The sequence below is a fragment of the Centruroides vittatus genome, unplaced genomic scaffold, assembly GCF_030686945.1.
Source record: "Centruroides vittatus isolate TY-2023 unplaced genomic scaffold, ASM3068694v2 contig_19, whole genome shotgun sequence".
NCBI classification, from domain to species: Eukaryota; Metazoa; Arthropoda; class Arachnida; order Scorpiones; family Buthidae; genus Centruroides; species Centruroides vittatus.
This window is the reverse complement of record NW_027121169.1, coordinates 4995046-5021449: the sequence shown is the minus strand read 5'-3', so window position 1 is coordinate 5021449 and position 26404 is coordinate 4995046. Positions and strand designations below refer to the sequence as shown.

The window sequence follows — 26404 nt, the reverse complement described above, 5'->3', positions numbered from 1 at the left end:
TATTGACTCATTCACTCCTTTGTTTATCGAATTGACAGCTGTGTAACCTTTCGGATATTGCTTTTATAACTACAAAGAATATTCTTTACACATCCTATGCTAAGAATTATAAAATAGTGACTAGATTATTATTAAAAATAACTCATTCAACGTTAACAATTTTAAATATTTCTCACTAAACTTGAACCCAAACTGGCATGCAACTACCCTCTCTACACTTACTTGAATGTACAGTACATCCTATCGTGTTTAAGTGGTGTTACGCTCATTTGTGGATAATTTTTTTAGATGTAGTACACTGTATTTTTTCCAAAATAATGTTAGAATAATAATAAAAACATAAAAATATGCTCTAATTTACGTAATATTCACATATATTAGAGCACATATAATAATACTAACCGTATACTTTCTTCATAGCTAACTGTTCAACTCTTGGCAACTAACAATAATTACTTATTTAGAATGAATTATAACAATGTTTTCTATGCTATTTTCAACATTTTTACTTGAAAATAATATTAAAAAATTCAATTTTTAATTGATAGAACTTATACAAAAAACGTACACAAGGTCAAGTTTAAGTGTGAAAATTGGGAGTTTTAAATGTATAAAATTAAATGTAGGTGATTTTTTAGAATTCTGTTAAGTGCCTAAATTCTTAATTAACTGTAAAAAAAATATATCGGGTGGAGTATTTCCTTTATGATTCAGTAAAAAGTTACTAGGACAACGTTATTCAATGCTGCTTCCTGTTAACTTACTACAATAATTATTTTCTTCCATCCTTGAAACATAATGAATGATAATGAAATTATACCTATTTTTAACACGAAACAATATATCTGTATATAAATTTCTAGCTCTTCCCCTTGATAGTGTTTTAAGAAATAAATCCTAATTAATTTGTATGAATGAGATCAGTTACACACGATTTTTATAACAGAAAAACATCTTATTTTAATTAAATCGTTAATATAGAAGCAAATTTAAAACATATATAAACAGTAATTCTGTTGTCAATTTTCTAAAGATATAAAATGACAAATTGCCCCTAAACCACACCCTTTGACAGTTGTGCAGGTGTGAGAAAGTGGAAGAAAGTATACACTACGTACGAAAAATGTACTCAATAATGTACTGTAAATAATTTAATTCAACTACTTAAAATCGTTTCAGAAATATAATTTAAAAGTTCTAAAGTATATAAAAATACAAATTCTTTATTTAAAAAATTTAAAAAATTTAATTTTATTCCACCCCAAAGTGAAGAAGTATCTACATGATACAAAGGGATGAAGTGTTTTATCTAATTTTTTTCATTAAAAGTGTTTATTATAAACTAAATTTATATCTCATATTCGAAATTTTCTAATTATTTAAAATTTTTATCAATTATTATTTAAAATTGTAGGCGTATAAATTTACATGGACACTGTTTTATATGTATATAAATGAATAATAAAAAAAAAAAAAAATAGTGTAAAAGAAAATATTCGTGAAGGAGAAACTATTACAAATTTCCATATCGAATTAAGAGAAATATCACGAATTTAATTTTCTGTAAAATATTCACAGAAACGAAGTGCAGGGAGCTGAGATCTAAGGTAAAAAGTCAACTATATTGCGCACTTGGTAAATGTAATTGCTACTACCTTCCAAAAAATCAAAATGGGTGAAGTTCAGGAACCAATAAATACGATTGTTACTACTTTCCAAAATTCAGCTAGCTCAAGTGCAGGTGTCACTAAGTATATTTGTTATCAATGTTTTGCAAAAATCAACTAGAAGATCAGTAAATAGTAAAATAAATCAACTAAACAGGGCAAAGGCCTGAAGTTTACTGTTTCTAAAACAAAATTAAGCGTTTACAATAAATAGAAACAATAAAAATGTCTATAAATAAATAAATAACGTGTATATTAATTATGTCGATGTACTTTTAAGAAAAAAAAAAAAAAAAAAAGCTAAACTAAGAGGCACGAGATCAGTAAATGTTCTTGTTACTCTGTAGGATTTTCCTAAGTCAGTAAAGGTACCAATTACTGCTTTTCATTACCTCTTGTATTTATTTTTTTAGAATGTAAATTGGTACATTTACGTGTCTATTCGAACTAAAACTGTTGATTTTTTCGTGGTATTTTCAATAAATAAATAAATTGACAAGAAGGGGCACGTAAACATACAATTACTACTTTCCAAAAAACAAAAAAAAACTACGAAATGCACAGTCGTAATTATTATTAAAAAATGAGTAAATAAAATTTTGTAAACGATCTATTGTGAATAGGGGAGCAAAAGGAAGTATGGCATTACAGAATGAAACACACAAATTACAAAAGTCGACCTTGAGACAAGGTTGCTTTCCTATCATTAAATCATCCGTTAGTCAACTGCTGAGGGAAGTAAAGTTTAAAACTAAAGATTGAGAAGGGAATGAGAATTAATAATAATAATAATATATATATATATATATTAAAAAAATAACAGAAACATCACTCGAGTTTTCAAAGGTTTGCCCGGAAAGAACCTTGACCGGGCATAATCAGACTGGTTCCTTTTTACTTTCCCATTTTCAACTATCATCTCCGTCTGTTGAACTTTGACCTTCGATAATATTATATATTCGGGATCACTGATTCGTGTCTAACACTAATACTTTATTGCCTATTTTGTATTCATATTTATTATTATTATATACATATATAGATATATTTTATTATATTGTTGAACTCTTAGGTTCAAAAAACGCAAGAAAAAATATTCACTTTTTGGATATTTTTTAAAAGATATTTATCACTAAACTGTGAGATTTTTGGATATTATGTGACGAGTTATTGTGCACTTTATCCCTTGTTAGTTTTATTATATGTTATATTGATGGATGTTTTTCAGTATATTTGCTTTTTTTTTTTAATTATTCTTTGAATTGTTTAGATTCGATATGAGGTTGTTTTTTATATTTTAGTGAATCTAGATCTTAAAGAAAAATTTTTTAATTAAAATAAAATTCATTGTGCTCTTCGGAACTGTAATATGAATAATGCGCTAGATATGTTGAAAAGTAGGCTAGAAATATTGAAAAATACGCTGAAAACGTTGATAAATTCCCTAAAAATACTGAAAAATGTTGAAAAATAAATATTTTTACGCAAATTTTTCTATTATTCAATACTTATTACTACAATATTTAATAAGACATATCATAATTTAAAATATTAAAAAATTCCAAGTTTCTACTCACTAAATCCCATTAAGATAGAGTATTTTAGAAAACAAAAAACTTCAAAAAACTTTTTTAGAATCCAAGAAAACTCATCAAGCTCTAATTAAATTTCCTTTAAAAAACAAAAATTCATTATTAATATTATTATACTTTTTTATGAGAAAAAGTGACCCTAACCAGTTCAATATTCTAAATGTAACATAGTTAAACGAATATATTATATTTTTAGAAACTTATTTATTTATTTTTTTTTTAATTTGGGGTTATAAAATCGAAGATAAACAAAGTAGTAAATATCGATTATCGTTCTAACGATAGTAAAAATAAGGTATTTAAACTATAACAAGCTGTACATAATCAATTCAATGTTCCAAATACTGTCGTTAAAGGGGGTTCAATTGCCTTCAGTTGGACCGCCTAAACCCTGTACAGACCTCATCTCGTTCTTGACTGACCTCACAACCTGCAAGTCCTTTAGATAAGAGTGATTGGCTCGTAGACTGTGATTACCTGGGGCTTTATTCTAACATCAACTACCCTTAGTTTTGACGAGGAGGTAATTTTAACCTGTTCGTATTTGTGTATCGATTAAGATTTCTGGCGCCGCTGTCTGCATACAATTTGAAATATATTCATTTCTAAAAACATTATCGTTCCTTCCTTCAAAATTCTTCTTCTTTTGTTTGTTCTTTCCAACAATTTTTTAAAAAAAATTTTGGTGGGGTCTGTAATTAAATTACTCGTTAGTCAAGTAATTAAATTGACGCATATTTTGATTACTTAATAAAATTTTGTGATGTGTTCCACGATCTTACACTATAATTATTCCTTTCTAAAAATACCTACGATCATCTCCTAACACTATTCATTTCTAAAAATAGCCACGCTATTTCATTGACATTTTCCTCACGTAAACTTGTATTTATTATTATTATTATTATTTTCTACAAAATATTTTTTGACGTGTAAACAACTTATTCGTTAACAAAATAATTAAATAGACATTTATTTTCGTCGCATAATGTAATAACAAGACATGATAAAAATTTCAAACGAAGGAACAAAGGGAACAGCAATTTTAGGAAGAACAAATAACAAATTTTCTTGTTTGTTCTTCCTAAAAATAATAATAATAAAAAACAAATATATTTTCTCCTTCTTCTCTTGAAGTAAAGTAATTAAACTGACATTAGTTTTGATTACTTAATTCGATCCGTCAACAATGGCTATTTGTTTTTTTTTCTTTCGATAGTCTGATAAGAAAATGTCTAAATTTAGATAAGATAAAGAAATAAATTGTAAATATGTATATATATTTTATTTCTGTACGTGCAGGTACTTAATTAAAAAAATTAAATTAAGATTTCTAATCGACGTTTACGTTGTTTTTGGATAGAAAACTGGTGAAATTGTTAAATAAATTGCGTACTTTTGCTTGTTTAAATCAATCATTCGTGAATAAATCTATACTTTTGAGTACATCGAGAACAGGAAAATTGATTTTTTTTTTCTAAATTATCCTTCGAAAAAATTGTCAATTTTAAAATATTTCAACACAAATACTAGGTTTGTTCGACTTACTTTAAAAGAAAGAAAAAAAAAACCGTATAAATTATTCTTTAATGCTGTTTAAACTTATATATATAAAATTATAAGTAGAATGGGCGTTAAGAAAACTAAATTCAGCAATAATTTATGTGTTTTTAGAATAGTTTAGGTTTTATCGAAAGTTCGGTTTCCCAACAGGTAGTTCGCGATCGCTTAGGATATTCGTAAAGCGTATTGAGATTTCTTTCGTAACGTTATAGGTTAGGAAACACTCGAAAGAATGGCAATTATTAATGATAAAATACATTATCTATTGTTATAATAAATGTATAACTTCCTGAGAAGATAAGCCTAGATGAATTTATGAGAGGAAAAGAAAGAAAAATGGTTATATAATTCATAATAAAGTGATCTAAGCTTCGATAAGTTTTTTTTTAAAGTAACAATTTAAAAAAATTGCAATTAACTTTTTATGATGATTCGTAAACTAAATTATTTATACGTAGTTTATTTTATTCAATTTTTTGTTATTCTTCCAGGTAATTTAGAAAAATTGTTGTTAAGAGTAACAATCTTCAGCTGAGTTATGTAATTTAATCAACATTTGATAGAGGATTTTTTTTTAGAGATTTATCGAAAGACTTATATTATCGAATCGACATGACATCAATAATTAAAAGTGTAGTGGCCTTTTCAAGGTCAGTCGAGCTTAAATGGTCAGAGAATGTTGGGTGGTTCCAATACACGTGCCACAGACAGGCCTTACTTTGATATCTTATCGCGAATAATAGACTCGGGGAAGCCACGTTTCTTCAAAATGATCTTATCTAACTTCAAAGTAATTCTGCCATTCCTCTCTCACTCTACTTAATTTTTGTTGCAGCTCTTCGAAAAGAACAGCAGCCAAATTTTTTTTTTTTTTTTTGGTTTGCAGCTCTTCTTGAAGAAGAACTTCAACTAAAAATTCCTGTTACTTACTCGAAAAGATGTTGAAATTTTGTTCGAAAAAAAACTCTAAATTTATTAAGGATTTAAGGGAAAATATAATTTAACGATCCTTTTTAGGATAGTAGTTAGATACTTCGAATTCTTGTATGAGTAATGTATGAAATATGCTCGAAGAGCCGTTGGGTTGCATGCAAATAAAGCATCTCAACGTCCGAGTCTGGAGCCAACTGATAGATAAGATTGACGATAGTTTTATGAAAAACTGGACAAGTCAACTAATTGTACACGTGCTAAAAAAGTAAAGAAAATACCACACCTATATTTACATCATTTAGCCAACACGTTAACATCATATTTATACAGTCTGGATACGTGCTTCATAACAAGAAATCAACGTCCGTAAACAACTCGAGGATGCTGTTTTCTTCAAAGAAATTTTGTGAATAATTAAACTTTTTTTTCGTCCTTAAAAAAACTTTGAATAACTTTTTTCCTTATCTACATTATCTCCAGGATAGTATAGTGCGTTGCTTTTTGTAGGCAATACTTCGTTGTTGTGATATTTTACTCCAAACGTAGAGTCTAATGAAGTTGGTTTTGGTTTTTAACCTAAGGTTCATTTACTTTATGAACACGAAGAGCGTATATTACTAAGAAATATATCATAAATAGGCTAGTTAATATGCTGTAGATGCATACTAACTAGTATATGACAAAATAAACTTAAAAAACGGCAAATTCTTTACCATTTTTTATGGAAATTTTCTACCCCATTTATTGTTAAACAGGTGTTTATAGATATACAAACTGAGAGACATAAATAACACGTATTTTCATATAAAAATATTAAAGTTTATTATAGACATTTTAATTACAATTTATGATAATTGCTGTTGGATTTTTTATTTTTTATTATTATTATTTTTTTTTATAAAAATCACACATATTTAGTGAGTATGGAATTCTTGTGGTAAAGGATGTCAGACATGCACTTTTTCTTTCTTCCTTTCACACAAGTTATTTCGACTGACAAATGAAAGGGTAAAGTTTTAAACGACGTCTTCTCATGAAGTGAAAACAGGTTTCTTATCGTTTGACCATGACAATATTTTTGTCTTTTTTAACTTTTGTTTAATCTCAAAGCTCTAGTCGGGTATTTGGAAACAATAGACATCACTAAGCTGCATACAATAATTCAGTTCTGAAGGATAGAATTTTTTGGAAAGAATGAATAAATTTCTTTTCTAAAAATTGCTATTATTATTGCTATTTTTTATTGTTTAAAAAGTAAATTTTTATATATATATTTTTTATAATTATATTCTATACTCTGCAAGGTCATTAATGTTGATAAACATGCTATTCAATGTCGTTGGCATCATAATTTAGTATCCTTGAAAAAATTTATTTAAAAAAAAATACAGTTTAGCAATAAATTATTTAAAAAGTACAGATTTTTCTTCTAAATTCTCTATAAAATATATATTTTTTTCGATTTTTTTAATCTAATTCTTCTCGTGTTTTCAGCCGAGTAAAGTACACCCCTACCAAAACTTTAATATATTCTTCATTATTTTCGTCTATTAACGAAGTATATAAAGAATATATTTTTGGAATTTTATAGAATATATCAATAATTATCATCTAATTTTATTTATAATAAAATTTAAGCACTGTTTAAATATAAAAATCTATAATTTTGTAATTAATCATCCTGACACTTCGATTAAAAAACGACAGGGCTATTTAATTTCGTAAGTATTGATCGCTGTAAATCTTTTCTAACCATTAATTTATTTAATATACCTCATCAACATTTCATGATGATGATGATAGTTAAGTTTATAAATCAAAAAGTGCTGAGGTTAAATAGTTTACCGCTCCTATCTCAAAATAATAGTAAACTTATAGCTGAGTATCATAACAGATAATAATGATAAAATAGTATTTACTTTCGGAATAAATAATGAAGTACTCGATGTATTTAGAGCTTCATATATAAGTGTGTGTAGAGTTTATATACACGAGTAATAGGCTCTAAGTATATGTAACACTAGTAATAAAGCTGTGTATAACTAGACAGTATCTTTTTATACGACTTTTATACACATAAAGCTTCATCCTTTGTCTAGAGTTTGGTGGAAAGTTCTTTATGACGATCTGAATAGGATGTTTTACAAACAAAACAATACTTGTAAATTGTTAGACTTGTAGCCATAACTTAGGTCTGAAGCAGCAGATAAATGCCACTATTTTCAACCTTACATTACTAAGATTTAAACTTTAATACTGAATTTAGTGTTTTCCTCTACAGAGGTGATCTAGATGCTACTTTTCTTTGCACTTATATATTCTTACAAGTCATGCTTAAAGTATTTAATATAGACTTTAAAGTACTAGAAAATACTGCAAATACATGCAAGGTAAACTTTTTAAAATGAAATTTGCGTTCTAAAAAATACTTAACAAGTCGTTAGCTTTCTAAGAAATATTTAATATTATTTATTTTGTTGTAAATATTAAATATATAATTTTTTTTTGCCAAAGTTCTTATCGTTAATGATGATTTAATGATGATAATTCTATTCTAATGTATGGTTAGAGTTAGCATTAATCGTATTTGGCAATTCCAAGAAAATATTACAAAGATAGGAATTTTTTGAAAGAATAAAAAATTCTTCACTATCTTCAAACACGATTTACTTCCTCATATTAATTTGATTAGCATTATCCATGTACTTAGAAATCATTATATCTTTCCAATAGAGTAAATATTATCCTTTATTTTTGCTGATTTTTCCTCATTATACATCATCTATTAAACATAATAATCATTCTAAGAATATTTCTCCGATCCACGTTGAATATATTACGTTCTTTTCTAGTGTTTTACATAATTTATTTGTGTAAAAACTCGCGTTTTTTTCCTCATTTGCATCGTGCAAAATTGCACTTTTATTTTACTGTGGATAATTACTGGGAATTGATCCTTTGTCAATGGATGTAACCCTTCATCAATACTTAAACAGGCAAAAAAAAACAAAAAAACATGGTTTTAGAGAAAGAAAAACCACAAACAAAATCATAAAAGACACGGAGAAGAGGAAGATATCAAAGAAAAAAAAACAGCCATCAGATGAAGCTGATAAAGAGTTTTATAGATTTGCTAGAAGGATGGTGACAATGTGAAAAACAAACAGATCGTTTAGATTGGTCATTTTCCAAATTACGAACTGGTTTGTTGGTTCACCAAAAAAGGTATCGTTATGACTCCCGAGTGGATGTTGCCATGAGCTATTGTCATACCTGATGTTGGTCTTGTTGGCGTCGTCTTGAAGCCACTGTCCGACCCTGAGGCCTTAGGTTGTTGTACTTCATACACTTGGATGGGATATACGTCTCTCGATCATCGAACTGAGCTTTAACAAACAAAAAGTTTTTAAATAAAAACTTCATTATAAAAAAATACACTTTAACAAAATAAATAAATAAATAATCTTACTTCATAAATAAATTATAAAGAAATCGAAATTTTTATCGACCGGACCAAGAAGTAAACATGTAAATGCACTTTTCTTTAATGAATATATAAATAATTATGATTCATAATTATAAAAACAGCATTGCAAAGCATTCTACATAGATTTTTAATGACATTTTTATAAAAAAGTTATTCTATAAATTAAAAAAAATCAGGCACAAAATCACACTGCAAAGTACCCTGTTCTTTGTATTAAGTATTGATTGTGTACTTGAGTTTTATCTGAAATCCGTCTTTTATTGAGTAATACTGTCACGTTGAAAGTTAGGATAACCTTGAAATGCCTTGGTTCTGGTAGTGTTATGGATGGCAAAGCCAAACCACAGAGGCCACATAGGTTAATATCTCTCCTCTCCCCTCTGATAAATGTAGATGGAATGATAAAATAAACATAGAAACTTATCATTTAATTTGATAAATAATGTTTTTCTGAATTATAGGAAACGAAATTTACAAAAAATATTATTTTATTTGCCCTTTTTTCATCCCCTTCACTGTTCTAATTCGAGCAGATCGTGAATTTTCCACCTGGCACTTATATATTTATTAAAAAAAATAAAATAAAATAAAAATAATAAATTAAACCCTTTACCTGCTGCAAAACAGTTGGAGGAAAACGTTAAGAATTAAATTAGGTCAGTTTAAGGAAAATTTGATAAAATATTTAATAAAAAACAAGCAGCATCCATTTTGTTCACTTACCTTTTCATTTTTAATAAATTATAAATTTTTAAAGCATTTTTATGGATTTTTAAATAAATTTTACATATTTAAAAATCATTTTTTTATTAGTTACCGATTTTAAAATCCAATCATCAGCCAACAATTTGAAATTTTAAAATTTTAAAACATCGCTATTGTTATCGCGATTTTAAATCCGACCAATCATGAGCCTACGATTTGAATGTTTGAATATTTGAATTTTTAAAATAAACCAATTACAGAACTCGAAATTTAAATTCTCGAATTAACGTAATAATACCTTTTTGATGTGAATTTCGGAAATAAAAACGGGTAATTTTTTTTATCCACAATTTAATTTTTAGAAATAAATTCTAAGAAAATGAATTCGATTTAAATTAGTGCAAATTCCCTAACTTCCAACTATGAATAGGTGTTAAAATTATAATTTCTGATTAATCAGATAAGAAATTCCACTAAAAAATAAAGTACCGAGCTTTCAAATAATTCGAAACTACTTAAAAAAATAAATTTTTTAAGGTAGGTTTGAAAGTATGGGTGGCCCAAAAGTGAGTTAATCGATTTCGTCGCGTTTCTTTTGATTCGGTTAACCGATTTTTAGGCCGTCCTGTTTTAAACTCGGTTTATCACGTTAAATCTTAATAAATTTAATTTGTGTGAGTTTCTATCAACTTTTAGCAGATAAATTAACACGAAAAAGTCGAGAAACTAAGACAGAACAGTTTTGTTAAAGTGTATTCAGCCATTATAGTAAAGGCAGCTAAATAAATATTATCAAAAATACTTTTTTTGTTAATTCTCGATAATATAATGTTTACTGATTTTAAATAATAAATAATAAAAATTTAACGATTTTTTTTTAATTCTATAAAACTCAAAAAAATATTCGCCATTTTCATTATGATAAAAATCTTTATAATGAAATCAACTTTTTATAGTTTTAAACAGTTTAAAAGCTATTTAATTATATTTTTTTAATTGATAAAATAAAAAAATTTGTTTATTTTTTGAATTTTTAAAAGTTTTTAATAGTGCCATCTGCCGAAAATAGGTGACATTAATTTTTTTCAAATATAAATATTTATTATTCTAAAACAGGTTTTGTTGTAATATTTTATCAACAGATGGCGATAGGTAAACTTTTTAAATTTTATATCTGAATTACGATTGGTTGAAGAAATAAAGTAGGCGGAGCTTGTTTTTTCTATATTTTCTATTTATTCTCCGCCTATTTCTCTAAATCATTGTTAAATTAACCGTACTTATTTCGCAATGGACTGCTTATGTTTCGAAAATTTTATTTGAAAAAACGATAAAATTATTTTATTAAAAGTATTGTTTTATACGCCAAACATTTATTTATTACCTTAAATCTATTAAAAAAATTTATTGGCATGCATATGAATGTATCTAGAGAAAAATAATCAATCATAACATTTTAAAATTATTTATCAAAACTTATAGTTTTGTCGCAAATACAACTTCAAATAAAAACAATGCATGTATATTGTAGACTCCTACAGCCATATACTGTACATAATCTTATGCATACAAAGAAGAAAAGAAAAGAAATTATATCTTCATGTATTACGTTTTCATGAAAGCCATTTTTTAATAATAAATTTGTTATAATCAAAGCAGTTAATAAGATCAATGCTGTTTTCTGTGATTCAGCATTTTCGGCAGCATTCTCTCTCTCAAAACTCACTAATATCCGGACGAATAAAACCATTGTTCTGGCAGTTGGTTTGGGATTTGTGCCGACCAATTGGCAGGCTATGTGACTTTTCCATGCTATCCTCACGTTTCTAACACCTAAATAAGGACCAGTTTTCCACAGAAACTCATCTCGCGAGGCAGTCTCCCTTCGCAGATTGCCCAGGTGTTGCGTTTATTCCATCAATCCAATGCTTTCTCTCTCAGTTCAACATCTCCGTTACCTGTTATCCCAGTACTCTAACTTGTATATTTATCTGATTATTCTGTAACATTGCATACTTCTTGCAAAAACTCCATTAATTAAATAGCTTTTCAGTATCAAGCAATTGCATATCGCAAAAATTTTTGGAACATATTTCGGGTGCATTTTGATCAAAATCTTTGCAGCAAAGTCGTCGAGAGATGTTTTCCTCGTAAGTATTGCGTGCCACGAATAAATGAAGTTGTTCAGACTGTCATAAATTACGATATTTCTTTTATATACATATATTATTTGTTATAAGCTAAGACAGGAAGTGATATCAGACCATTCGAATAAATTTAATTCTGAAAATAATGTGTCGTGTCAGGATATGAATCACTCCCAGTAAACACCTCACGTAGGCAAATCTGGTTACGTAATTTGATTCTAAAATTATTTTCATTTAGTCCACAATAAAAATTTGTTTTTCACATTTATATAATTTATATTTATGATTGATTTTCATCTCGAAATGATACTCAAAATTCTTCAGTTAATAGAATATTACAAGTAAAATAAGGCAGTAGAGAATTTATAGAAAGCGAGTCCTTAGCCATTAGATAGACCAACGATGGAACACGACGGACGATGCTAACAGAAACTGAAAAATTGGGGTATTTTTTAAGTTTCGGTACTTTCTAGGTCCGGATTTTGGAGAATAGAAATTTCTAAACAGGAAATGAAATCGCTTTTCCATTTCTGTTTTTTGTTTCTAAAATATCTTCGGGTGATGTGAACCAGCTTTAAGTTAATTATCACTAAATTTTCAACTAAGCGTTTAATGTAAACTAGTTAAATGGTATAATATGAACCAGTTGGACCAAATTACTAATGTTTTAAAGTTTGAAGATCCAAGACCGGGCTTGCCCAGACTTGGATCCGTGGAACGGCATCACGCTTGAGACCCTACGACCAAGGGGCCGACATCAGCAAACGACCTCCAGCACTAGATGCTGTGGTGACAGCAGGCACAGCCCAAAAAAATAGCCATAATTGCTTGGCTCAAAAACCAAGCTAGGCTAATGCTTGTGACCCGCTGGCCTCGATCAAAGGCAAGGAGCAGAGAGCTTCTCAGCCACAAAGTGGCTGGTAGGTCATCCACTGCAGATACCCCAACCTCGCCTTTGATCATAGCCAAAAGGCCTTTTGGCTAAGTTGGACCAAATTACACACCATCTTCTGACTCAAATTACATAAACTATGGTTATTTCATGACCGTGAAAGTAGAGAAGCTTGTTTGAAAGTTTTTTAGTGCACTTTTATCAATTGGAAAATTTAGTGAAGAATTTAAAACAAATGAAAGAGAAAGAAAATTGCAATACTTTTCTGTTTAAAAAACAAAAATCTTTAATTGAAATTATTAAAGTTGTACATATTTCACATTTATAATACATTTAAACATTTAAAATTTATTCTAGATTTATGAAGGATAATTGTTTATAAAGGAGTAATTTGTCTGTTTCTTTTTTGGCATTTCGTAACTAAAGGCTCCAACATCCATAAAACTGAAGAAAAAAATTGCACAGCTGCTAATAAGAAGAAGAGATAATCATATCGATTTATTCCTTCAAAATATCCTGAAATAAGAAAAAACATTCAATAAAATTCTAATATTTTAACAGAATAATTTTAAAAATCTTACCTATTAAAGGTACTTGAAGGAATAGGACTACTCCAATAATAAAATTCATTAATCCCACTGCAACAGGCAATTTATTCATATCCAGATATTCTGAAAGGAGAATGTATTGTTCTACTCGCAAACAGCCAAAAAATACGCCCTGTGCACAAAATACTACCATGAACCCAATATACTCCCATAGATATGGCATGGAACAAGTTAAACCTCCCAAACAAAAGTAACATATCACGACAAAAGTTACTTTTCTGATGATTCCAAGATCTAAGAGCCATCCAATGGCAAATCGTCCAATGAAATCGGAAATCGAGTTAGCAGACACAAAAAACACAGCAGTTAGTTTATTTATCCCTTTCATAATCGCGTAGTCCACCATAATGGTTTGCAACGTGTACATGTATAGATTGTACATTGAAAATGTAAAAGATATCATTAGAAAAATCGGATGTTTAAGAACTTCCCAAGTCACTTTTAAGGCGCTTAACTTTTCTGTTTCCGATGTTTTGTTTGAAGACTTTTGAATGTCCTTGGCCATTTGTGGTTGACGATAAAGGCAAGCAGCTGGCAAACATTGAAGTATGATTCCCCCTAAGATGAGGAAACTTCCTTTAACTCCGTATGTTTCGATTAGAAGGTAAGACAATGGTGCTAGTGCGAACGATCCTACAGATGCTCCACTTGTTGCAATGCCCATAGCTGTAGTTTTGTAACGATTAAAGTACATGCTGACTATAACAGGATTAAATGTTGAAAACAATCCAGTCCCTATACCTGTAATATATTACACAGTTATATAGTAATTTTGACTGTAGAATTCTAATAGTTAACAGCATTCTTACTATGACTCACCGTTGATAATACCTAAACCAATGAGAATGAAAATGAAATGTGTAGAAAAGTAACACATGATACTTCCTGCAGCAGATAAGATGCTTCCAATAATTACCAATTTTCGAATTGTTAGATAGTATATCAAGTGAGAAAACACTATACCTGTAAAATATACAAATTATTGTGCTTAACGTTGTAAAACATAGCATATGAATTATATGACACGATCCCCCTTTATCTCCCCAACCTTTCGACCTTTAACAACAAAAATTAAATATCATCAATCCCCCTAATACATAAACCTCACTGTAAAATTTCAGAAAATTTCGACGAAACACACAGGACTTAAGCTACAAAGAAGATGAACAAAATCGTGCTCCCCAAACACAATAACGTCCGGACGACCACCCTCGAAAAACCCTCAAGCATTTTCTTTTCGTCCTGGATAAGGTGGGTCCATCTCTTACCACCCGGTTGTCTCTATTGTGAGCCTGGTCGAAGCCACAATGGGTATAGATAAAAGGCTCTCCTGGTGTCCAGTCTGTGGAAAGAGTGAAAGATAAAAAAGCATTTTACCTGACATTTGTATCAACGCTGTCATTAAAGTGAAAGGCCATGTTGCTTCCTCGCTAGTGTAATTCAAGCATATCTTAAAAGTTTCGTAGTAGACACTCTTCGTTCTCATGAATCCTAAAGTAGTAAAAGTGGATACAAAAGCTGCAAAAGCGACAACCCACGCCCAACCTTTATCTCGCTCGTCCTTATCCGCTTCCTTAGCTTCCATGGGAGAGATCGAAATGGCTCGTCTTCGCTTAATTTTAGAATTTGACTTTCCTCATTGTCTAGTCGTTCATTTTACACTTTCTCAACCAATTATTTAATAAATTCTGCAAATCAGCATTACGAGTATGAAATAAAAATGTGTTTAGGGTGTGAATATATAAATTTTCCATTCTAAAATAACTTTGTAACTATTGTATCATTATTAAATTGAATTAAGGGATTGTGAATTCCTAATTCTCTTACAATAGAAATTTCATAATAATATTTATTGACGTTGGGAAATAAATGGTATTTGTCTTGCTTTAAAAATTAAAATACTAATTTTAGTTTTATTAATTGGGAGCGGCGCCTCGATTCACATTAATACTGGCTAACCCCATTGAGGGTTAGACCTATTCGTAATGGGCGAAACTGTAGTTTGGGCATTAAATATAATCTTTATCATAGGTAAGGTAATCAGCATTTATTCGTAACTTTCCTTTCGTTGTGTTGCTTCGAGAGTAACGAGTAACGAATACTTTTAAAAATGTATTCATTACTTCGGATCCTTAAGAATAACTGTTAGTTATTATTCGCCCGTCACTATTAGGAACTAGTAATTACGAAAATGTGTTAGAGTTAAGAATAGATGAGAAATGTGAAAGGGTAGAAAGGAATAGGATGAAACTCAAACCCGCTTAAATGGGACAAAAATGGCGTTGATGATGATGATACATATTTACTGCTTATATGAAAACAGTAATTATTTGTTTTATAATTGCTCTTATAATGAACCTTCTATTATAAAGGCATCATTTTCAAATAATTCAGTTAAATTAAAAAGACAATGTAAGATTTTAAAAAATTGTAACGGCAGAATGGCCGAGTAGTTAGGGTGGCATCCTATCGCTCTGGGGAACTCGGAATCGAACCCAGAGAGATCGAAAACTCTAGGAATTTCCAAATGAATTTATGAGCAAGAAGAGAAGTTAATTCTTCTCTATCTAACCGAAAAATCATTTAAAATATTATTAAAAAAAAAAAAAAAAATTCAATTCAATCAGAATTTCTTACGAATCACCTCGTATTACAGGTCGAATTTACACAAGAATTTCTTAATCGCCATTCATTCAAATATAATACTTTATATTGTGTTTGATTATTAGAAAAAAATTGGGAATTTCCACAATTAGAATTTCAATTGGAAATTACCTACAAAAATATTTAAATATTTTATTATTTTGCATACATCACGGAACTCACTTTTAATCAAAATATAGAAAAGTAAATCATAATTATTATTAATTATATTGTTTGTTTAATTAAAAATTTTTCAATTTAAATTTTTGCATTAGTCATGACGTATTTTACATTAATTTATTTCTGTATTTACTTATAATATATGTTTGATGAAAGAGCATAAATCTATCAGGATAACAACTATATTTTGTTATGTATTAGATTAGAATTTTTAAAAAATAATAATTGTTTTCCTATCATTATCTTCCTCCTCTTCCTTCTCTGTCCTTTTACTTTCCCACCTGTTATACATAATAGGGGTGAAGTATTCAATATTATATATAACGACTGGAAAAGTATGGCGATCGGTCAAAAAATGACCCCCCAGAAGATTTATACATTTTAGAAATCGAGGACCTTAAAGTTTTGAGAAATACAAAAAAAAAAAAAAAAAAAAAAATTAGGGTTTTTCTGTATGTTTGTATGCTAGTGTGAGGGGACACTCACTTTGAAGCTTAATAACTCCTGTGCGTTTTGTCGAAAATTTCTGAAATTTTCCAGGAAAGTTTTTGTAATAGAGGAATCGATGCTGTTAAATTTTGGTGGTTAAAGGTCGAGAGAGTGAGAAGTTATAGGGGATCGTATGTCGTATTTCGAGTTGAGTCGGACTTAATGAAGATTTTACTGATTATTAGCATTTAAATTTTTTTTAATATAAAATATATAAAACTCGTATCTACTCTCAAAATTAAGCTTTTTTTAAAAAAATTATTTTATGATAATTAATAATGTATTTGGAATGGAGAGTTTTAAAATAAAATATCATAACAGATGGAGCCACACACAATTTTCATTACAGTTAAGGTTTGGCGGGGAAAGTTACGCAATTCGTTACTGAATTTTTTTATTTGGTAAGTCAAGGAGTGTCTGTGTATAATAACATTACATAATAATATTTATATTCTACTTAATTTACTTTTCTTTTAAACACAGTCAACAAAGAATAAAACATTTATTCTTTTACGTTTATGTCGCGCCATCTGTTGACATTTTGAAGAGTCACTAAACACTACTGACGCAAATTACTATACTGTTGGCCTTTGATTTTACGTTCCCCGATATTATGGAGCACCGTATTGAGAAATAATGTATTTTTGTGGTTCTTAGTTAACGGAATGTTAGCTAGGTAACGCTTTGATTTTATTCTTATATGTCAGGGATTCCCAACTTTTTCTTATGGCGTGTAATCACAGAATCCCTGACATGTCTCCACAGAAAATTATCCGGGGGACATAGCTTGACGACGAAACATTAATAAATTTTCCTTTAATCTTTTTTCTGCTTTTTTCACAAGTAAATTATAGAACACATTATTGCACCAATATAAAAAGACAGACAAAGCTCCCCATGGTCGAGGGTGTAAGGTACACATCTCGATCACTTTTTAATTTGTTAAATCTTTTACTCAATTCCTGGAGAGAGTCTCTGATGGCATATATATATATATATATATATATATATATATATATTTACAAAATATATATATAATATACGATAAACAAAATCATTTTATATACATAATTTTATTATGCACATTCATTTTTATACACATTACTAAAGGAATTATAATTATTCTTTATATTCATCTATCATTGAATTAATATCTACATAAATAAGTTTTAAGCAAGATTAATTTGTTTCGTCTTTCTTTGACATTTCTGAATTAATGGTTCCAACATCCATAAAAGCCCCGATAAAAATAATGCGGAGGATAATACATAAAAAAGATAATCGTATCGATCGATTTCTTCAAAATATCCTGTAAAATAAATTCAGAAAAAAATTAAGTTATATTGACTGTATAAGTATAAATGCATGCATTAATATACACGGTGCATCTGAACTGCTATCAAAAAATCTGCATACATAAACTACGTGCTAAAATACACTGGTGTGCAGATTATTCGCGATGTAGGACAAGAAGTGTGATGAAAAGTAATGGAAACTTTAATAGAAGTATATTTACACAATTTACATATTGTAGATTTTGAAAGTAAAATTATTAAAATACATTATTAAAATGTCTCCATTGTTCAGAAGTCTACGTTCGGGACAGCGACAATGTCTAGTTTGACTGTTGTGGACAACAATCCAGAACAGTCAGAACTGTGTATGATCGCCTCGAACTGATATATAGCACTCGCATGCTATTGCTGAATGTGTTAATTAAATCTTATGGAATTAACGTCCATTCCTGCAAAAGACATTCCATTCTATTCCATTCGTGGAGGGTTGTAGGTTGGGGGCTGGAGTTTTGCAAAGTTACATCCTAAGACATCTCAGACATACTGAATAGGATTTAAGCTCGGCGAATGTGCTGGCCGATTCAAACAATATCGTCAGATTCCAGATCCTCCTCTTTGGGGCATTATCGTTTGGGTTGGTTGCATTTCTCCTGAACAGCCTAACTTAGAGTGCATAATGTCATCTCTATATCTCTATCCAGTCACTGATACTCTCTGAAAGAAATGCATGTCAGTAATGATGCTTCCCCAGACAAGCAACCAGGGCCGGATCATCCCATAGACAAATGAGACAAATGTCTAGGGCCCGGTTTTTTGAAGGGCGCGGTCAAACTGTCTATTTTGAAAATATTTGTAAATAAGATAGTTTACTTTTCTAAATTTTTATATAAAGTTTATTCGTATTTATATCTTACTTTTTAAAAATATATTGGCATTTATTTAAATTATCTTTTGCATTATTCAGTTTACCTTTAATGAGTAAAGTATTATATTATTTAAATATTAACCAAAATGGTTAAATTAAACAACTAATATTTTAAGGTAATATTGTTATTGTATAACAACTTTTGTTAGACATTTAATAAAATAAATTGCAATTTTTTAAAATTTATAAATAAATTGTTCAAACGTTTCTAGAAAAACTAAAATTTATTGTTGTATATTAAATATTTTCTATTAATAAAAATTTAAGATTTGTTTTAGTTTTTCACATTATTTAGTTTAGTTTTATTTATTGTTTTATATTTTTTGTGTGCTCTATTTCTTGTGAGAGAGAAAGGGGGCCCGACGAATCTCTCCAGTGCCACAAACTGCCTTGATAGTCTTGAGATGGTATTGACCAGCCTTCAGTCTGCCAATTAATCGCCATCGATGTGATTCGTCTAAACGTCTTTCAAACTTTTTCAACAATTTCTATACACTACAACCAACGTACAGCAGGAAACGTATGTGGCGAATTAAAGGCAATTCGCATGTTAACCTTCAACTTGTATACCATTGTGCAAGTAAAAAGTTCTAGTAAACATGGTTTTAAAAGACATCAAAAGTCTTCAGGCTCAGTTAACAGGTTAGCTTATGTCCATTGACGCAATGTCTCTTCACTGCGTGTGTTCAAAATGGCGTCGCGCCCATCAGTTGCAAGGTCTATATAAGAAGGTCAGGACACACGTACTGGAGCCGCCATTTTGGGACTTTTTGAGCTGCATGTTTAAAACAAACTTGTACGAGCAGTTAGTTTTATACGACATTAATTTAACTAAAATTGCATAAGTTTAATTAATGTCGTATAAAACTGACTGCTCGTACAAGTTTGTTTTAAATATGCGACTCAAAAAGTCCCAAAATGGCGGCTCCAGTACGAGTGTCCTGACCTTCTTATATAGACCCTGATCAGTTGCGGAGTTACTCCGAACTCTGGTAGTTAGTCGCGGGCTCATGCTTAAATAACGGACTGGCACCTTTTCTTTGGTGGATTGCCCACGTGTTTCGTTTCCGTGTTCGATTGAACTAAACCAAACTACTTTCCTGCCTTTTTCATACCCATTTTCAACGCCCGTTCACAGTTAATAATTTGCTGCTAATTTTCCCAAACGTATCTCGGCATTCAACTGACTGAAAGATATTTAAGCATTGTTTGCATTGTTGCAAGTAGCACAAGCGTTTAGAATATCGATTAGTTTTAAAACGGATACTTTTATGACACGTGCTTACTAAAACTTTTTACTGAATTTAGTATGTAGTTTATGTATGCGAATTTTCTGACAATGTGAACCATTGTTCAGATAATCCTGTATAATGAATTAGATTGTGCATGTTTATAGTTGTAAAATTTAACATTGTATATATATATATAGGCCTATACAATGTTAAATTTTACAACTATATGTATATATATATATATATATACACAACTGTACAACTACTACAACTGTATATATATACAGTTATGTGTGTTCCTGTGTGCGTGTGTACGTCCCATCTGGAACCACAGGAGTTATGTTGATCTTTGTTTATTCTATTACAGGTAGAGCATGACGCTGATTGAGGAGGAAAGAATTCAAGTTATTTGCAGTCAACATAAAAAGTTTAACAGATGTTGGGGAGTCTGGATACAACCTATTAAACTTTTCGACGGTGGATCAACATCATCAAAATACTTTCCTTACTCAGTTTCGTACTTTACATGTAATTGAACAAACAAAAATTAACAAAGTTTGGAACCACAGCAGTGATTACTGTGGTTCCAAACTTTGGGACATCCTGTATATTTGAACTTCTTACCTAGTAAAGGAATTTGCAAAAATAACACACATCCTACAGTGAAATTGCACAGTCCCACAGCGATTGGTAGTTTTTCCATCTCCATGTATTCGGAGAGTAGAATGTATTGTTCCACTCGCAGACATCCAAAGAATACTCCAAGTGCGCAGAAAACGATCATGAATCCTACATATTCCCATAAATATGGGAGAGCACATCCTAACCCTCCCAAACAAAAGAAGCATATCGTGACAAATGTAACTTTTTTAATAAGTCTAAGCTCTAAAAACCAACCCACTGCAAAACGTCCAATGAAATCGGAAAGTGCATTGGCAGATACAAAAAAGACTGCAGTCAATTTCCTCACGTCTTTGGTCATTGCGTAATCTACTGTAATAGTTTGCAACGTATACATAAATAAATTGTATATAGAAAATGTAAATGCAATCATCAGAAAATGAGGATTTTTGATAATATTCCAAATTATTTTAAATACTCCATCCTCCTCTTTGGAATTCGAATCTTTGCAAGGTGATTTCTGAATGTCGTTAGCCATCTTCGGTTGACGATAAAGACAGGCAGCTGGTAGACATTGAAGTACAATTCCTCCTAAAATCAATAAACTACCTTCGATGCCATAATTTTCTATCAGAAAGAAGCTTAAAGGAGCCAGCGCAAAGGATCCTATAGAAGATCCGCATGTTGCAATGCCCATTGCTATAGTTTTATATCGATTAAAATACATGCTGACAATAACAGGATTAAATGCATAGAATAATCCAGTTCCCATACCTGTAATGTAGCAATTTTATTAAAATTATACTCTGAAAATGTAAATAATACTTTTACTTACCATTTACTATGCCGAGGGCAAGAAGAATGTAAACGTAATGTGTGTTAAAATAGCACATGATGCAGCCTGCTGCAGATAGGATGCTTCCTATAATTACCACTTTCCTTATTGTTAGGTAATATATTAGGTGCGAAAATAAAACGCCTACAAAATATATGCAAATTAGTAGAAGTATTACACATATTTCAATGGACTCTTTGACGGTTACAATAATTTTATCATTATTAGATGCAATGTTATAATAGGTTAAAGGTGTTATAGCTAATTTGCTATATAAATTTCGCATCTTACGTTTGCAGCGCTTTATTTACCCTATTCGTGATTATTTTAACTATTTGAATAAATAATTTGAAAATTCGCAAATTCTTTGAAATGTTAGCTTCTCTGCAATGCTATCAGAACATACAGGAAAGCTTAAAATGAAGGAAAAAATAGCTAATTTATTTACATTAAATTAATTAGGAGCGTTGAAAAAATATAATTTTTTGTAATTTTTTAAAATAATTTAGATCCTTAGGAAAAATACCTAAACTTTTTGAAAATTTTCTTATCTTTTATCATATATTCTTATGTCTATACAATATATAAAAATAAATGTAAAATGTAATAAATACAAGGTATATATTCTAATGTAGATTTATGGCTATGAATCCTTTAAAAAAATTTTTCTTTCTTACATCTTTGTATCCTTTTCCTCAGAAAAGGACACAAAGGTGTTTGCCGGACAACAGTAGATCACAATAGACCACAGTAGTATTATATGTATATGAAAATGCATATACATACACTACTATTGTGGCCGAAACAAACTATTAACTTCAAACAGTACTTAAATTTAATTAAGATGCTATATAGTCTTTTACCTGACATTTGTATCAATGCAGTCATCAGGGTGAAGGGCCAAGTTGCTTGAGCAACACTATAATCCAACTTGGTTTGGAATGCCTCGTAATAGACACTTTTAGTTCTCATAAATCCTTGAGAAGTAAAGGCAGAGACAAAACAAGCGAAAGCAATTATCCATGCCCAACCTTTATCTCTCTCGTCCTTCATATTTCTCGTATCTATGGTATATGCCCTAAAGCGTTAATATCTCTCTAAAACTTTATGAATGTTTCACAACTTGCCATTGTATATTCAGAAATGCGTACAAAGCTTAAATATATTATTTTACCCAAGAGAATAACTGTTATTAAAGTTGTATTATCATCATTCACCCGGATGAATGAATAGAATAACTGTAATTATAAAAAACATCTTTTTTCACATAATTCTATTGTTTCTTCTCGTGTACGGCTTGTTTTATTACTTGCTGTAGAATATTTATTTTTAAAATATTTAAAAGTAAAATAGTATTCTCTTTGTTTATTTATTTATCATTTATACAGTAGTTGTTAATCTATTTCTATTTGATTGTTATCCTTTTGTCAATCTCCAACTCTTCTCTTTTCATATAGATGAAGAGAGAAGAGTTGGAGATTGACAAAAGGATAACAATTACTATACTTATTCGCCTTTCTATCTTTTGTTCTCTTATAAGGGTAATTTGAAAATCTCTATAAAAACAGATATCTATAGGATTACACAAGGCATGAATTACAAATTAACACATAATAATAACACAAATGATCGAAATGCATTTACATGTGTATTACATTACGTAGTATACAACTGTACTTCGGAATTCGAATTCAATTCCTTCCTAGAGGGTGTTCGAGTTCCAAATCAATTTTTTTCCATAAGAAATAATGTAAACTGTATTAATCCTAATTTTTACTTGTAAAAATATCATAATTTTAGTAAAATTACACAAGGAATTGCCTCAATTAATGCATAAAACAATGAAAATAATTTTAAATATTATTGTGTTCCACAAACTAATGGATGGTGATCCCTACTTGGGCGAATTTGTCTGTAAATATTTAAACTTAAAAATAACCATTGGACGAAAAAATAACAAATGAAAATAATAATAATAGATTAAAAACAATAAAAAGTAAATACTGTATTGTAACTTCATTTATTTTAATGAGTGCTAATGGCCCAATTGGATGCTGAGAGGAGAGGCTTATTGCTTGGAAAACTAGTCACCTTCCATAGAGGCAGACTGCTGCCTTTACGGAAGGTGACTAATCTTGTGCAGACAGCAGGTAGCTATCTTTATGGTATTGTCCCTCCCTCTCTATTTTTTATCTCTTAGCGGCACAGCCTTTAGAGGCAAGTACTTTTCTTGTAAGTAGGCCTTCACACAGGAGACAAACTCTTCATGAATCCATTCAGTGAAGAACTCTACTTGTAATCCATGCTTTCTTCTTTGCGCCACATGACATAGTTTGTTGGGCTGCAATTTGAAAAAATTGTAGACCTATAAACTTCTACTGTCGTCAGTCTTTTCTTAATCTCGAGAGCGGAGTTAGATAGACAAAAGATGATACCAAATATGGAAACCTTAGGAGCAAGAGGCCCCAATTAACTATATAGGTACTTCCGATGCAAACCGGAAGTTATATTATTTCAATTCAAAAATTTTCCCCTTAAAGGTGTTAGATAGATGACCGGCTCGACTCCATTGCTACGGAAAAGTATGATGTATGGGGACAAGACACTATTAATTTGAGGTGGAGGGCATATATTTTAAATTAAATAAATTAAAAATATAATTAAAAATTGCTCTTTAATTACATTGTTCTTTTTGAACACACGTGGGTTGTCGGAGTGATACACAAGCAATGACATTATTTTGCAGGCGCCACTAGAGTTGCTACATAACAGAATAAGCCTTTCATAGGCTTATGTCCTGGCACGGCCTTCTCTTTCTTGGTAATGTAGACTCGATTTGGCATCTTCCAAACCAAACCTGTTTCATCGCAGTTGAAAACTTGAAAAACGAACTCTTCATTGTCCACAAACGACTTGACTTTTTCTTGTTCTCTGCTGCTGCTGCTAAATTCGCACTTGCATTCCCATACTATGCAACACTATGGATCCCGGTTATTTTTTTTAATTATCCAAACAACACCTACTAGCCTTAAAATCCTCCCTTTCACCACACGTTCTGTTTTAGAACGCCACACAACCGCTTCGCTTTCTCACAAATTATTTTATGGAGAAAAAGCATAAAATTTGTCTTTTTATTTACTTTAAAACAATAAAAATAGTTTTTAAGCATATTTATCCGGAACTTTACGTCTGAAATACAAGCTCACCCTTTCGTAGCTTCTTTGCACATCTTGTTTCTAGCAGGGAAGACACCATTAAAACGTTAAAGATGCAAATTTTATTCATATTTTAAAGCTAAACTTCGATATTTGACTTTCCTACATATCAGCCAATCGAAAGGATAAAAACTAAGTTGTATAGAAATACTTTTACAATGCTTTTAGTAGAATTTACAGCACATACAGGAAAAACTTATAGGATTAATGAGATAACGCAACGCAACACAGAGACTATACAAAAAGAGGCAGGGGTACAAACTGTAAAAAATGATATCATACATTATGCAAGAAGCTTCAAACTATGATTCAACGTCGGATCATCGCTCCCACAAGGCGGTCTGGTTGCAATCGTGGCCAAAGTTTGGTTAGCACGTAAGTTGAATGAGACAATGGACAAACACCATTCATTAGTTTCTTTTATATTCGTAGAATGGGGTAGAAGTCGTGAATTTTCTGTTGTTTGTTGATAATGAAATTCGGGGTCCCCTTGAAAATTAGGAAAAAGGGAACCCAGACGAAAGGAGGAGAAGAACGTGCTTCAAGTGCCACAATGTAAGGGCGCTCCTGACGCAGGCGATCTGCCAGGAGAGAGCAACTCCCGGGAGGACTTTGGAAACTGGTTACACACATGATGAAAACTCAGAAATCTCCACGTTGCCAGCTGGTTGGTGATGCGTGAACCCACTACCCTGCAGTTGTGAGTCCACACCTTACGCTCACATCTTCATAGGGGTCAGTTTTCCATAGAAAGCCCTACCGGGAGGCATCCCCTAGGCAGATCGCCCACGTCTTGTGTTGCCTTAAAACAACTAATCCTAACCCCACGTGGGCACTAAGGAGACCTTTTAATTAAGCCAGTCGTGAGTTAGCCGGCCCCACAATGAGACAGTCAGATGATGGGGAATAGGGCCCCGGCGTATACATGAAGGACCACCACGAAACATCTGAAACATATATCGTACTTTTTCTACATATTTTATGATTTTTGTAACATAAAATCCGGGCCGTGATGACATAACATGTAGGTTTGTTATCAGGAGTATCATCTGACATAACTATGACGTAGCAATAGTAACTACGTAAACTGTTACATAATAATAATGGTTATGACATCACGTGTTCTTTTCTTCGATTTTTTGTATACGCAAACATTGAGAAACTCACGTGAATTTTTAACTTAAAATATTTATTATATTTTAGTGCATAACAGTCAAAATATTTTATATTTTTAAGCGAAACGTCCTTACAAGCACGTGTAAAACTAATTAGTAAAGGAGGTGTATACGTCGTCGTAACTTTGAGCGAGAATATCGCCTGAAAGGTTATGGTCTTGGAATTCCTCATAATAAACACTTATTTTTCATAAATCTTT

General features: G+C 30.4%; 2 protein-coding genes across 2 annotated transcripts; both read right to left on the bottom strand.

Moving 5' to 3' along the window:
- Positions 1 to 13362: 13362 nt before the first annotated feature.
- LOC136970193 (monocarboxylate transporter 3-like) lies at positions 13363 to 15201 on the bottom strand. Its single transcript, XM_067264615.1, has 4 exons — positions 14972 to 15201; positions 14414 to 14557; positions 13568 to 14335; positions 13363 to 13502 (listed from the first exon to the last, which is right to left on the bottom strand). Exons 1-4 carry the CDS (start codon positions 15177 to 15179, stop codon positions 13363 to 13365), a joined length of 1260 nt encoding a protein of 419 aa, XP_067120716.1. The 5' UTR covers positions 15180 to 15201.
- A 2874-nt stretch (positions 15202 to 18075) lies between these two features.
- On the bottom strand, positions 18076 to 22867 carry LOC136970214 (monocarboxylate transporter 12-B-like). The gene is made up of 3 exons (XM_067264641.1): positions 22678 to 22867; positions 20983 to 21753; positions 18076 to 18215 (listed from the first exon to the last, which is right to left on the bottom strand). Exons 1-3 carry the CDS (start codon positions 22865 to 22867, stop codon positions 18076 to 18078), a joined length of 1101 nt encoding a protein of 366 aa, XP_067120742.1.
- Positions 22868 to 26404: the final 3537 nt, after the last annotated feature.

Bases quoted from the DNA above. Each gene is read 5' to 3' on its own strand.
- LOC136970214 (XM_067264641.1), bottom strand. From the start codon at position 22,867: ATGAAGGACGAGAGAGATAAAGGTTGGGCATGGATAATTGCTTTCGCT. The intron at 21,754-22,677 runs GTAAAAGACTAT...GCTACATTACAG, and splicing joins TGCATTGATACAAATGTCAG to GTATGGGAACTGGATTATTC. The intron at 18,216-20,982 runs GTAAGAAGTTCA...TTTATTTTACAG, and splicing joins TTTGCAAATTCCTTTACTAG to GATATTTTGAAGAAATCGAT.
- LOC136970193 (XM_067264615.1), bottom strand. From the start codon at position 15,179: ATGGAAGCTAAGGAAGCGGATAAGGACGAGCGAGATAAAGGTTGGGCG. The intron at 14,558-14,971 runs GTAAAATGCTTT...TATATTTTACAG, and splicing joins AGCGTTGATACAAATGTCAG to GTATAGTGTTTTCTCACTTG. The intron at 13,503-13,567 runs GTAAGATTTTTA...TTCTTATTTCAG, and splicing joins CCTTCAAGTACCTTTAATAG to GATATTTTGAAGGAATAAAT.